The sequence below is a fragment of the Psilocybe cubensis genome, chromosome 10 (genome assembly GCF_017499595.1).
Source record: "Psilocybe cubensis strain MGC-MH-2018 chromosome 10, whole genome shotgun sequence".
NCBI classification, from domain to species: Eukaryota; Fungi; Basidiomycota; class Agaricomycetes; order Agaricales; family Agrocybaceae; genus Psilocybe; species Psilocybe cubensis.
In genome coordinates this window covers 1,095,799-1,110,555 of record NC_063008.1, presented here as the reverse complement: position 1 = coordinate 1,110,555, position 14,757 = coordinate 1,095,799, and the positions used below count along the sequence as shown (strand labels likewise).

General features: G+C 46.2%; 4 protein-coding genes and 1 non-coding gene across 5 annotated transcripts; 4 read left to right on the top strand and 1 right to left on the bottom strand.

Annotated features, from left to right (window-relative positions):
- The first annotated feature begins 314 nt into the window (after nt 1-314).
- Nucleotides 315-393, top strand: JR316_0010639. The gene has a single exon. It is a non-coding gene; the product is annotated as a tRNA-Glu (tRNA).
- A 2,128-nt stretch (nt 394-2,521) lies between these two features.
- JR316_0010638 (uncharacterized protein) lies at nt 2,522-3,347 on the top strand (the record flags this gene model as incomplete). The annotated part of the gene is made up of 2 exons (XM_047896304.1): nt 2,522-2,885; nt 2,944-3,347. 2 exons carry the CDS (start codon nt 2,522-2,524, stop codon nt 3,345-3,347), a joined length of 768 nt encoding a protein of 255 aa, XP_047744349.1.
- A 1,888-nt stretch (nt 3,348-5,235) lies between these two features.
- Nucleotides 5,236-7,331, top strand: JR316_0010637 (putative transporter; the record flags this gene model as incomplete). Its single annotated transcript, XM_047896303.1, has 12 exons — nt 5,236-5,418; nt 5,468-5,483; nt 5,540-5,621; nt 5,680-5,916; nt 5,972-5,999; nt 6,054-6,146; nt 6,203-6,297; nt 6,358-6,602; nt 6,654-6,755; nt 6,805-6,962; nt 7,014-7,093; nt 7,148-7,331. 12 exons carry the CDS (start codon nt 5,236-5,238, stop codon nt 7,329-7,331), a joined length of 1,503 nt encoding a protein of 500 aa, XP_047744348.1.
- Nucleotides 7,332-8,065: 734 nt separating this feature from the next.
- Nucleotides 8,066-9,012, top strand: JR316_0010636 (uncharacterized protein; the record flags this gene model as incomplete). The annotated part of the gene is made up of 4 exons (XM_047896302.1): nt 8,066-8,360; nt 8,425-8,691; nt 8,752-8,838; nt 8,909-9,012. The coding sequence occupies 4 exons, from the start codon at nt 8,066-8,068 to the stop codon at nt 9,010-9,012; spliced, it is 753 nt and encodes a 250-aa protein (XP_047744347.1).
- A 3,352-nt stretch (nt 9,013-12,364) lies between these two features.
- JR316_0010635 (Pheromone B alpha 3 receptor) lies at nt 12,365-13,432 on the bottom strand (the record flags this gene model as incomplete). The annotated part of the gene is made up of 4 exons (XM_047896301.1): nt 12,365-12,665; nt 12,726-13,173; nt 13,231-13,368; nt 13,423-13,432. 4 exons carry the CDS (start codon nt 13,430-13,432, stop codon nt 12,365-12,367), a joined length of 897 nt encoding a protein of 298 aa, XP_047744346.1.
- Nucleotides 13,433-14,757: the final 1,325 nt, after the last annotated feature.

Here is a 14,757-nt window from a genome sequence, read left to right as displayed (position 1 = left end):
ACTCGTATTCGCGTTTCAACACCTTTGACGTCTTCCTCAAAATTTTAAAGGTAACGGGGATGAAGCGTTTTCAATTTTGATAGTGTTCATGTTCTGGCATATAACATGCGCTCAAGAGGATGAGGTTCCCAAAACATTGGACGATAATGAAAGAGGAAATTTTATAGGCGAAAATGGAGTAAAACAGAGACGAAAGACAGTCTGACTCGGACTTCGATATGAAATATTTCCAATTCCCACGACTCCGATCACTTAACCACTTTCATTGCCAAGTCCTTGACCATCTAATTACATGTTTTACCGGACAAATTATGTCGGGTATGGTGTAACGGCTAACATTGCCGCCTCTCATACAGATCGCGGCAGCTCGGGGTTCGATTCCCCGTACCCGAATTTTTCCAACCACAAAAAATTGAACTGTTTGTTGACACAGTTCTTTTAAGTCAGGACTCCAACATCGAATTAATGTCCTTTCTTTTATTTTATCAAGACATCGAGTCGACTTTCTCTTGCATCATTGTATTATATTATGGCGCCATTGAACTTCCCAAATCCGGGATTATTGTGTACGTCTCTCAATCAACATGCTATATAAGAGTGTTGACATCGCTTTGGTGCCTCTCATGTTTCAAAGAAATGAAGTTGGTATTCTGTGTGTGATTTCCTCATACCCTACTCTTCTCGTCAGATGCCACCGAAACGGTTCATTTCAGCAATAAACTTCTCGTGCACTCCACAAAGATTCCTATTCCTAGTCTATCCTAGATATACCACGATACGTACGACTTATCCCAGGTGAACAGGTCCAAGGAAGCAACCAGACAATCCTCGCGAAATGACACTACACTAAGTCGCGGGTCTCTTGGGACTCGCCTGAGATGAACAATGAAGAGAAAACGCGTCACTAGGTGTGTTGTAACACGACAATGGCACAGGCCACTCAACCCACGACCACACCAAGGAAGCCATTTCGAAATGCCACATGTGCGAGTTTTTTTATCGACTTCACTCAGAAGATAGTAACAATGCTGGGTTAGTTAGGGTTTGTTTGGAATTTGTGGAATCTCAAAGACCGGAATACAGCAGAGCCCCGATGAAGAAAGCAGATAAGGTCGGTATTGATTGTGTTGATCAAGAAATGGTGACTCATATTCAAGACAGAACATCCGCACGCGATCGCGCTCTCCAACCTGCTATTGAATGGACGCTTCCATTTCGCAGTTCAGGAAATATTGGCCAGTACACAAGGATACCTGCGCAAACAAACGACAGTTTGTGACACTGGGAGGAGTTGATGTCCCCCTCTCACAATCCATTATTCGTACACGGTACGATTGTTGAAGTGGCAATTTAACCACCCAGAGTGCTGATTCAGGTTTATAGCACTTGAAACCCGACACTGTGTTGGACGGGTTAACCGAGACGTCACCACTACCATAGAGAAGTTTCATTAGGATAGAACTGAACCATTGGTTTTCAAGCTGGTTAACCACGAATAGGCGAAGGAAGTTTTGTTGGTCTTAAACCATAACAATGAGAGTGTCGGAGAGTAAGTCTTTCAATCAAAAGTTTACTTCAAGATCATCTTCCAAAGAATGACCGTAGGACGCAACTCAAAGGTAGCGCAGTTCAGCCGGCGATGAGACCGATCCCCAAAACTTTCATATAAGGGACCCCTATTTGCGTTCCTGATGTATGCAGGCAGTACGACCGCAACGAGTGCTCAGAGGAAAGAGAACACGACCAACGATTTGACGCTTATCTGATTTAGTGAGTCGCTTTAGATATAAAGGTCCTTTCCGAACTCGACTCCATATTCCAGATACGAAGTTTGAATGAACATCGACTTCAAGAGAATTTATCCGTACTGAGGACAAGTTCGAGTTGTAAAATCATGGAGGACCGCCAGGGCGTCAATCTTCGATGTGAAAAATCCCTCAAGACCGAGTACCAAGTGAGGAGACATGTAGAGGACAAGGCGTTGGGGAGAGACAGAGTTGGCATTTTCAGTTTCTGACACGACTTTGGGAATCGATAATGCATTGATGAGAGTCCACAGTGGTCGTGTCTCCGAGAAGGTACACCAGGAGAAAGTGGATGGGAGGCCTTCAGGCGTCCGACGGAAGCATGATTACCTCCCGCGGTCCATGGGGACGGTCATCGCGCTCCATGTCGCCAGAGTAGATTTATACTTTTGTTATTTCCAGAAGCGCTGAGAAGAATGCGTGGGGGAGTATGGATGGTGGTCGAAGATGGTCGAGGAAAGAAAGCCACTTGTTGGTTTACTTTGCATACGGCACATCCCGGAAGCACCGACAACATGATCACGGCCCAGCTTGGGCAGGCAAAGCATGGACAAGTCACACCAACAACCATCACCAACATTCAATGCATCCGAGAGTGTGCATTGCAGCTTAAACAACACATGGGATTTTCCATTTCAACTTCTGTGGAGTGTATACCCCATTGATATCATCTCTTTTTCCGACAATCAACACACAACCCAGGGGTTGCACACAGGATGGGCAGCTTAATGTCGACATTGACCGATTCGAATGAAGACGAACAATCTGCGCAAGGTCGCCACTATACACCATTACCGGACGACGTCGATGTTGTACGCGGTTACCTTACGCTCTGGGTTCCCGTGGAGTTGGCCAACGTCATCATCGATGAGGCCCAGTACTGGCCCAAAGTCCACTTTGGTGTGAGACCACCAGACGACGTACCGACATGCGTATTTGAAACCGGGGGTCCCGAGTGCTCTTTGGTCACTCCAAAACTATCCGAGCTGATAGGGACGACAAAGTTTGTGAGAATCAAGAAAGTGGTGTTTAGGACCATCAGTCACGACCAAGGGTTCTGCAGCGAGAACAACTTCCCCAGTACGTCACAAAGTCATTCTTTAGTAGATTGCAGCGCTAATGAATGTTGTCTACGCAGGCAAATATCTCGGGTCCTGGACATGGTTTGAAGCGGGCATTATCCGTGAAGTCGAGAAGACTTCAGTTGGCGAACAACCTGGCACAGAAGAGGGTCTGATTCTTACGCGCGTCCGGGACTTCATGGATGCAATGGACGACACAGTTGGAGACGGTATGAAGATCGCTTTGGTCGCGAATCCTAGTCAAACAGATTCGAGCACTTGGCATCTACAACGGAACATACGTGCCTCCCGCGAAGATGCAATACACCAAATTGTGTGGTCTGATGAGGTCCCCGACTATGCAGAGGAGGACGAGATGAAGTTCATTGATTCGACTGGTGCTGGGAAAGGCATGGGATACGTTCGATGTTTGCAGCCCAGTGATAGGATTGTTGTAATCGCGAAGGCAAAGGTGAAGTAACTTGTTTTGTCTTCAGCCGACTCTGACCAATATTATTTTAGTTTGCAGCATGGGCGAACTATGTGAGACAGGTCGAGGTTGAAGTTTACTATTCTGATTGATGTATGGATCGCCTAATATCATGCCATTTTACACGAAATATCTCTGCAGCAGTTGGGAGAGTGGCCCCAGGATGATATTCACGCACAAACCTCATTTATGATCAGCCAGCTCAGATCATTTCGTCTTTCCGTGCACAATTGTGTGGAAGAGTATGTTCTTTTCTTTCCTTTCAACTTTCTGCACATGGCCGGCGTGGTTCTCACCTCCTCTTATATTTCTAATCAAATGCATGATAGGGAATACAGCAAAAAGTATGTTTATCCTGTTCCTCCCATACATTCATCTCTGAAAACGTTGATAGCAGGTAACAATCTGCTAACGCCACTTTATCTCTCGCTGTAAATAGAGATTTGCAGCCAAGCCCATTTCTATTTTGATAGTGTTACATCTTTAGAGCGATTACGACCATCAAGAGTACCAGTTTTACGGCCTCGTCGGCGCTACTTCCTATACTTACCACTTGGACATTTACTGACAGATTTGAAGCTTTGCTCTACAAGGTTCTAGGTGAATTCGTCTTCCTGGACAAGCTATTCAAGTCAACGCGATGTCGCTCAACGTGTAGCAACATACAAACCATTCACTTTCAGAGACAGGTCGCCTCATCAACCTCCTACATTCTACATTTTTGTGTTATGTTTTCCTTTCGGTCAATCGCTTTCCTCGAAGAACCCAAGGCCACCCTATCATTTGCAAATCATGCATTCTCGGTAACGTGGTTCATCCGGTTTCTGGGAACATTCATTAATCACTTGCCGTAGGCTACACTCAAGGCATTGGCCCATAAAGTCATCAGCGTCAATGAACTGATGAATGCAGAAGACAACTCGATAGATCAAGCGATTTGGATATTCAAACACGCGATGTTGTGGCACAGTAACCGGGTGTCCCAAGCTAACACTTACAATCACGCTGCGAGTAAGCTGCAACTTTGTTGTTTGGTAAATGACGTATTTTGACTGTTTGATCATTCGCAGGTACCTTTTTCTAGGAATATTCTTCACATTAGCCATGGTTCAATATCTCCTCGACTCGTTTACATGGTCTGACAATCGACTATCATTACCTGCAAATGTCACTTCTGTACTGCAACGGTGCATAATTAAACTACCTTCTCGATTATGAGCAGTCAGGTGCAGGGCAGGCGTTCTATCTAGTGTGATGTAACTTGTCAGGAAGCGTTGCTTATATTAGAGAGTTGGAATAAATTTATAACAAGGTACCAGCTTTAAACCATTTTTAACTGCTATATGCGACCCTTTCAACTTACCAGCCCATTTGTCCAGAACATAAGCCCCACAACATTCAGACGCGAGTTACGTTGTTAAAATTTGATACGTTTCAACGCTCTGTCCTCAAGGCTTACATCATTGTTGTACAATTTGCTTTAGGGCGCTGTGTTCTTTTTCCTTCGGCGACTGGGTCGGCCTTCTCACAGTATGTTTTCTTGCAGCTACACATTCTTGTCAGAAGCCCTATATGTAGCGCATATGCAGTTACTTGCTGAGCTGCGTTTCCAATTCGAGGTCGAAGGTGCGCAAAAAATAGCATTGTCAAACCGGGTATCCGCTGAGTGTCTTTTTAGGATCTAAATGTGGGTGCTGTCAATTCAAATACGCGCGGAAAATCAGTGTAATATACTGATTTGCCACCTGCAGATCTAATCGAGCTACTATTTAATAGGCATGTCTGTTTACGAAGAAAGGATCTTTGAGCTTGGTAGCGCCACCCGCAACACAGATCGCTTCGAGTTGTTGCTCTGCGCATGCTGTCATCGACTTATACAATGGCCACCAACCCGAATACCGAGCCTAAACCGTGCAGCCCCGCCTCGTCCTCTGTTCACAAATCCGACTTGGAGAAGGACAGCTTCAATGAGGTCGATCATGCAAAGATCCGAAGCGCAGTGAGGAAATTGGATTGGACTATCCTTCCTATGATGACCATGTTCTACCTACTGTCATTCCTGGTGGGTCGCAATTATTTTTGGCAATTACTATGTGCTAAATTCAGTTTAGGATCGTGCTAATATCGGTATGTGCTGCTAGGGGCCTTGGAGGTACCCAGATGTTCATATGCCATTATTTCAGGAAATGCAAGAGTTGCGGGTCTTCAAAAAGGTCTCAAAATGACTGACCGACAATACCAAATTTGCGTAACGGTTACATACGTGTACGCGTTTTCTCCCTTCATATGCGATGTCATTACCATGATTTAATGCTTCAAACAGGCCCTACATTATGGCCGAAGTCCCAGCTAACCTTCTATTGCGCAAAATCGGACCCAACATCGCGATGCCAGTTATTCTGACTCTTTGGGGCATCATCGTTATTTTCCAAGGCTTCGTATCGTCATTCCACGATCTCATCGCTGCACGATTCTTTTTGGGGCTTGTAGAAGGACCGATGTTCCCTGGTATTGTGCTTTACCTTTCTGGATTCTACACCCGTGCCGAACTATCGTATCGGTGAGTTTGACAAAAAAAATTACTCCTCGCAGTGTTCAAAGTATTCTTTTGACAGCATTGCATTCTTCTTCTCCGCTGCATCTGTAGGCACCCGTCTTATTGTTTACTGTACAGGGCCTGGCTAACTATGAAAGTAGCTTTCCAGTGCATTCTCTGGGCTTCTTGCAGCCGCCATCGACAACATGCAAGGCCTTGGAGGAAAACCTGCGTGGGCATGGATTTTTATCCTGGTATGAGGGTACCGACTCTTAGATGATTATCTTGCTGACCTAGCCCTATTTGACAGGAAGGTATCTTTAGCGTGCTGATGGGTGTTCTTGGATTCTTTATGGTTCCAGCGACACCCAGAGAGTCGCGATTCCTGTCTGACAATCAAAAAGAGTAAGTGCCTTTTTCCAAGCCAAGCCTATGGCACATTGAGCTAATCTCGCTATTTTGAAGCCTTGTCATGCGCCGCTTGGAGAAAGACAGACCGTTTGTCAACCCACTCGATGAATTCCGCATCAGACATGTTTTGAGCTCGTTGAAGTCTCCTCATGTCATTCTGATGTTCATCACTTTCTTTATGGGTGGAACGAACCTCTTCGGTCTTGCACTCTTCGCGCCGTCCATCATCAACCAGCTGGGCTTCAGCCCGAACCATTCGCAGCTTCTGAGTGTCGGTCCTTTCGCTAGTGCTTTTGTTGGTAAGCCTGGGACATCAGTGTGATACCTGTGTTGAGCTGATTGATTTTCAGTGACACTCGTTGTCGCGTACACGTCTGATCGCCTGAAGAGTCGAGCTATTCCATTATGCTCGGTTTGCCTTATCGGAATTGCTGGTTACGCTATGTATCTAGGTGGGTACGGTCTGCAGCCTTTCTACGTCTCACACTAACAGTCAAAAAGGAACCACCAACAAGCATGCTGCATATGGAGCCATATACCTCATGGCTAGTGGGATATACGGAACTGTACCTGTCATCGCTGCTTGGATATCCAACAACTCGGAACCGTACTATACAAGAGCGACCAGTATCGCTGTTGGTTTTATGGCTACTAGTATGGTAAGTTCACGAGCTCTGATGTTGCTTTTGGAAGCTAAAAGTCACAATTAGGGAGGCATTTTGAGTACTTGGAGATACCCAACCAGCGAAGGCCCTCGGTTCCATAAAACAACAGTCATGAATCTTATTTTGTGCGTCATTTGCATGCTGCTTCCCGTGTCTATGATCTGACTGTATATACGCAGCATGATCATGACGATTGTACTAGCTATCGTCAACGCCTCCATCCTATCCTGGAAAAACAAAAACAAGGAACGTACTCGCCAGGAGGTTCTGGCGCCTTATGCCACGGAAAGTGAACCGGATGGTGGTGTGCGCGCTTGGGTCGACCTTGGTGACCGCCATCCCGATTTCCGGTATACACTCTAAGATGTTTTTGATTTATATGTGATTTAATCTGTAAAACGATGGACTTGACGGTAGTGTAATACTACGGCTAATATGCGCTTTTTTACATCTCGAAGTCGTGAATGGCTTGTTGTAGCTGGATGAGTGAAGCTATTTGGACAGAAAATGATGACCCGGTTACGGATTGTATGATGTACTATTACACTCGGGCAGAGTTCGCGTGTCTGAATGTCATGAAAACGATGTCTTTTGCCCTCAACGCGCAATGTACTATGATTCAATAAAAACAAGATTATCATTCTATAAAATAAGGCACATAAAAACGTAAACTACGCGGCACAGTTGTTCAAAAAGTTCACGGCATTTCACTGCTACCCAGTGGCCTCTGTAGGCCACTGTATTTTAGCCCATCACAAAGGCGGCAAACGCGATATACATACTTAGGGGCCAGTCACGTCCATCACGTGGCTATATTAACCTGCTCGCGTGCCTTTCGAGGGCAAGCCCGTATCTTCGAGACTCTACCACCACCAAAAGCCAAAGCCACCAACACCCATATCCTCCCACAATCCACAATACCCTACCACATAAAATCAACACTCGTCGCCTCACATACATACAGATCAACGTAGAGAGAGAAGGACTTGCCACTGCGCAATCCGCAATCCGCAATCCGCAATCCGAGCTAACATCGATAGTTTGACCCCGATCTTCAATTATTTGATCGGTTTGCCGAGTTGTACTGGATATAGGTGATGGCGGACGCTGGAGAGTCTTCTGCTGGTGCTGCAAGCCAAGGGAGGGGGAGGGGGAGGGGTAAGTCTCGCGGTGGTCTTGGGAAGTACCTTCGCGCCCGCGGACGAGGGCGTGGCATGGGCCGCCCAGCACAATTTGGCACCCGTCTTTTGTTGGAGGGTGAAGGTGCGGAACAGTTAACGGAGGAAGAGCAAGCGGAACGCGCGCAAGAGTTGGCGCAGAAGTATAGTCGGCGCAGCCTTGGTACTAATGCTGATCGGTATAAAGAAGAGGAGGTCGAGCTGGATTCGGATGGTGCGTTGTCGATTTCCTTTTTTTCTTTTTGAAATCTTTGTTGATGTGGTTGGGATTGTGCAAGGCGAGCCTGTTGTCGAGCCAGAGGTCGATCTGAGTGCGTTCCTGGAGAAACAGAAGATATCAGACGATGCGGGGCCACTTCTGAGTGCCATAGAAAAGAAAGATTACGACGACGACGACGTCGATACATCGCTAGCGCACATCACTTCCAAACCAACATACACCGCTTCTCAAGCAGTATCGAAGAAGGGGAAAGTAGAGCAAATCGTTTGGGACGAAGAGCTCGATGAAATGAGTCGAGAGAAGAAGGCCGCCGAAGCGACGTGGGGTGAGTCGGTTGTTCTTCGCTCCTGCGAATTGTCGTGCTGAACCCAGCACGCCCGCCTAGACCTGAAAAACCGGTTTAGAGCAAAGTCATTCAAGCTACGAGCGAAGCCTGCTGTGCCATCGTCATCAACACGAACACGAAAGCAAGGTACGTTACATATAACTTACCATGGTTCTTCGATTTCATCTCCGTTTACTTTCGCCTGGTCGGATATCAGAATACCAGGAGGCACCTGCTTTGCCTTTACCAGAAGGCACCCAAGTGAAACCCAAAACGCAACTCGAAGAAATGGAAGAGTTCCTTGACGACCTGCTTCCGTGACCAGACATCTGTTTTGCAGTCAGCGAACGGTATATGAAGAGCTGAATGAACACGCACTGTTTTGCTATCTTGAAAGACTGATACGTCGTGCATGTGCTGTACTGCGGTGGGTCGATGCCTACAAACTGCTGCGTCAACTGGGAAGAACGTTTGAGTTTCTCGGAGACACCTACCGTGGGCCGTTCTCGCTTCAACTGTGCGATGTGTTCAAGGCTGTCACTGATAGAGAACACCACAGAAAACTGGGTATCTCGACCGTATAGCTACGCGCGGAGATCTAATCACGATGTTGAATGGCGACTTTGAAGCTACTGAACACGCACTCGAGCTCAAGCTCCTGAAAAGCAATGTCAGCGTGGTGTCCAATGATTGACGCTGGGAACTACACCATTGAAGAGCGGGATTCCGAAAGACATGCAGCTGTGTCAACTTGAATATAAGCAAGGTACGCTCGCTCCAGTCTTGTCCTGATGGTTCAAAAGCATGCGCATCAATAAGGCTCTTCTTCACTTTACTCAAAACGACTCACTCGTTGTCCTGGTTCATGGCCGAGATACTCAACTGACGACCTAAGCGTCCATTCTTGAAGCGAGCACGAGCCTTCAGTCGAACCATCGCACAGATACGAAAGATAAAAAAAAGAGGTCTTCTAGGACCTAATTGCATTGGGGTATCACTTGTATCCTAAATGCCTAACGCATTATACTGTGAGTGTGATATGAAATACATCTAACTGCTTAGAGATACACATCGAAGGACCGAGATGAAAGACTTGATGTTGTTTTACAATTGATTTGGGAGGACGAGAGAGAAATAAAAAAGTTGAATGAGTGTGGAGGGGTTGAGGAGAATGAGTCGAGGAGAATGAGTCGAGGAGAATGAGTTGATGAGAATGAGGTTGAGGAGAATGAACTGAAGAGAATGAGGGTGTGGATATGGTGGTCGTTCTTCGAGGTTTCTGTTTGGGAAAAAGTCGAAGGAACATTGTCGGGGGCAGGGAGTGAGAACGAAATGCTGATGGTGTTCACTGTGGAGGAAGGCAACAATGAGGGAACGTCAACAAAAGATGGGGGAACAATGGACCTACCACAGTGTGTAAAGGCTGACGAAGGTGAGCTATCCTCCGTTGAAATGTACCCAAGATCTATAGGAGAGAAGGGTAAAGTCAGTATGCTGTACTTCACAACAGAAGGTGGTAGAGAGACGCACTGGGTGGGTACGGTTAGGCCACGATACACCACGTAGCAGGGCGGTATCGTGAGTCTTCATCGACGGGGAGGGCGTCGATGCTAATCTCTTCCAATTCCTCAGAAGCGGAGAAATCAAGGAAGGTAAGGAACTGGTCCATGCTGATGAAGTTTGGAGATGGTTGCTAGCCTGTGAGGGCAAAGAAGTGTTGAAGCTTGAAGAACGAAGTTAATCGAGGTGGGGGTAACTCTGAAGAAAAGAATTAACGCCCTCCTTCCACGATAGGGGTCTTATATATGCGCCACTGAAAACCTAAGTAAACAATCGCAGTCTTCAACATATTGTTCGACGCATTTGGCGGTCCATGGGGCACCCGTGGGAGCGTTTCACGGCTGCGGGCAAGAAGCCGAACTTGTCATCTATTTTTAAGCCATTGTTCGACTAACAAGGTGAACAAAGTTTCCCCATCCGTACACATCGGTCCGCTTCGGTGCCTGTATCGGTCGGCGCCGTTCCTGTAGACCCGCCTCGACCGCCCTTGTGATATTGGACTTCACGTAACGTCCACTCCACCTGCAAAGTGACCACCTGCTCGTCTGAGCCGAAAGGTTGGATTTTTTCACCTTGTGTCAGGTAGCTGTGCATGTGCATACTGGATCGGAAGATTCTCCGGGAGATTCTCCGTAATTTACAGGTATTTCCTGTGATGTTTGGTATACATGTTTGACAGTGTTTATTTCTGGGCGCTTGGTGCATTTACATTTTTTTGTTTGGTTTCTGCTGGATTATATCTAAAGAAGAGATCTAGGGTACCTTGTGTCTAGATCTGGCATTGACATAGGGGGAGAAAGGCGAACTCTGGCACCCGGAATATCTCGAATTGCTGTACACCTACTGCACACAAATACGAATTAGGAAGGAATAAACATCGGCAATCCCAAACGCTGCATATAGACTGCAGACACAGCAATAAAATACTAGGGTATGTAAATCAGCGTCCAAAAACTGATAAAGGTACCCGACTCAAAATGGGGTACCTAAAGATTTTCCAGAAAGAAGTACATGTATAATATTCGGGTTCTGCATTCCATGTTTACCGGGGTGGCACAAAGATCCAGTTCGCAGACAGATCCGAGGCGCATACGGTGGAAAATTCTGAAATGGAACCCGCAGCCTTTCGTTTTGTTCTGTTATGTTACTGACTCATATTTTCATCAAGATTTCGAATATTGGACGGTGGAGCATTATTGTAAAGGCAATGTACCTTGAGGTTCTAATGGCTCTGATACCCGGAGCAAGAAGTCAGAGCAGGGAATCCTAACAGCTTCCGGGATACGCTCCAACTGACTCATAATATCGGAAAAGGGTATGGGTCACCATATCCCGAAACGTAAGTTTGAAAAATTCTAACAAATTCGATCATAAGAACTTCCATGAAAAAAAAAAAAAAAAAAAACATCTCTTCGGTGGTATTTTCTTTACTAATGAACTTTATCTTACCCTATGCCCGGCAGAAAACTCTGGGCGATAAAATTAAACAGGAACGAAATGGAAGCGGATGTTCCACCGGACAATGCGGTACATCCAAAGTTCAAGTTGTGCGCACCAGCGCTTGGGAAATGTAATTATCCAAAATCATCCAGGCGGACATGGGGAAGCATTCTAGAGATGTATGTCCACATGTATACTCCCGATGACCGAGGGTGCCAATTTGTACGGAATGCCAGCGCTTCAAGGGGAGTGTCCCCAGTTCCCATTTTGAGCACGTTAGCCCACAAGACACAAGAATGCCCATTGCCCCAGATATTATCTAACATCTTATCTTCCCCGCAGGCATCGGTACCTGATGGATCGGCGAGATGTTCACTTGTTTAAATTGCTAGAATTCTAAGAGACCGAATAATCTTTTATTTGCCGACTGTCGAATATTTTTTTAATGTTCAAAAACATCATACCAAAGTTTAAAGTAACGGTCCACAGTTTGGTTAAGAGCTGAAAATACATTTATTCCAATATATAATACAACAGGGTTAATAATCGATTTTGTGATAGCATTTGGGGTTAGCAAACGGATGATAGGAGAGAACAAAGCAGTACTCTAGGTACACATAGATAGCATTAACAAACCAAGACAATAAAGAAAGAAAACTTTTAACGAAAAGCATCAGCGATGCACTGGCCAATGAGGGTCGTGAGGTGTCGCAGAAGACGACGGAGAGACGTCAGTCGTGATGGTATAGCTATAACATGATGAAGGCGGTGGGTAGACGTAGGCAGGAGCTGGTGTTGAGGGTGTAGGCTGATCGGCGAACTTCTCGATGTCGATATCGACGCGGACGGTCGCGTCCGTGGACGAGGCGACGCTGAACGTCGTCGAAGCTTTCCCGGATAGGTTTTGGCTGTTTTTACCAAGGAAAACGGGGTCGGAGATGGAGACGTTCTTCGAGTCAGCGGCCTTCCTCCAACTGAAGAAAGTAGGCAGTGAGCGGGGGATCGTTCGCCGTATAAAACGATATCACACTGACCTCGGCAACGAAACGATCTCTGATTTCTTCGTATTAGATGGCGTCCATCCCAGAGGCTTGACGCTCTTCCAGAACGCGAGCTTGTAATTTCGCTGGGCCTCTCCAGCAAATCCAAACAGCCCAAAGAAGATAAACGCGGACGCGACAAACAACCAGCGCGTAAGCTCCACGCTGACCTGGTACGACGGACTGGTCCTCCAGAATTCAGCAGGGACTTGAATGACGTGGGAGAAGTTGAAGTGCGTGTCCTCCCAGGATATCCAGGGCGCAAGGCCGACGCCCTGTGTGCCGAAGACGACACTGAAGATCCCCAGTGGGACTGTCAGCGCCATGTCGGTCACGGCGAGCATCATGAGGCGAACGTAGCGACCGATGCTGAGGGAGGAATTTGTTGATACGAGTTGAGCAAATTGAAGGCGACGCATCCAAAAAGCGCGGAAGGTGAGAGCTAGAAGGGACAATTTAGGATTGAGTGTAAGAGAGATAAAGGCGAAGACGGGCGTACCAGAATACACAAAAGAGATTGCGCCGAGAAGGATCGGCCACATGAAAACGAGAAAGTATGCCGGTAGCGTGTTGTATATCGCAGGCTGGCAGCCGATGTCTTCAAGAATATCATAACGGTGAGGTTGCACAACATAGTCTGGCAAAAGAGTGTTAGAAACGGGTAGGTCAAGTTGATTGAAGTAGAACATACGCAGAGCCATTACTAGAACTGGTATACCGACGGCAATTAATAGGTCAATTATAAGAGCGCGACGTTTCTGAAAGAAATTGGTGAGATGGGAAGAACAAAGGGTTAAGAGAGAGGACTGACATCGGCTCGTGTGATGGAGGTGTTTTGAGTCGTTGCGATGCTATACAGTCGACGGCTTATACATAGGGAAGACGCTGTGATTCCAACTCCCGCTCCGAGTAAAAATTTCGTAGCTATAATGAAACATTTTAATGCAGTGAAGACGAAAGTAGTACCGAGAAGACATACAGATATCACACCACACAGGTAAATTATCGTCAATGTTCCCCGACCAGATGAGGCTGTTGATGAATTCAACCAGACATGATAACGACGTCCAAATCATAAAGGCGCAGGTTCCAGAGTTCCAAGCTTGAAGATGCCATGGCAGAGGAATGAGAGCGACAACGAAGCCGAGGAACGACAGGACTGGAAAGAGAGGGTACGTAGGATCATGAGATGCGTGCATTGTGAAACGCGACAAAAATGCGTTCAAGTCCGGAGAGGAGGAAAGAGAGACGCTGGGACGCGGAATTGAAAGACGCCAAAATCCCTGCCATCGTGGTATATGAGATTACGCGTGAATGAAGGAACAAAGGACTTTGGGACACTGAACAAGCGGAGTTTGTTGGAGGTTTTGCAGCAAGGCTAAACTCCTTCGAGGGAACAAAAAGTCACACTCATTGTGACCATTGTGTCACCTGAAAGCATTGTGAGGGGTGATGGTAAACTTGGATTTACAATCTCCGCTTCATTTTTGCGGCATTGTGGTACGATTAGCAATTATACAATCAACCAAGGCCCGTCCAGAGGGATTTGTCTGTCAAGGTATTATACAAGTCTGTCATTGAATTAATTCGTTATTGATAGGTATATAGTATAAAATGTCAGAGTCCCCCTATCGGTATCCCATTCCCTAACTTGAACCTAGGATTCCCACGTTTAGAATTTCCAAAGTATTGTCCATTCGTTAAGTTTCCCGAGATCTTGCATTAAAAATTTAAGTCTGCAAAATTTGCGTATGGTATGCTACAGATTATGAGGCGACTAAGAATCACTAAGAATCTTAACCAAACGACGTGAAGAAAAACATAATTTTATTCAAAGTCACAATCAGAATGTCATCCCGATATAGAAATAGCTGCCAAGGGGGATTCAACTTTAAGGTTTCGGGGGATATTTCCAAGAGCGGTAGAGAATCCTAAGAAAAAAATCTATCCCCATTTGTCGAACAAAAAGTGTCAATGTCATTTACCAAATGCGGGGATGCACAAAAGCATAAAACGAGCAAGACAT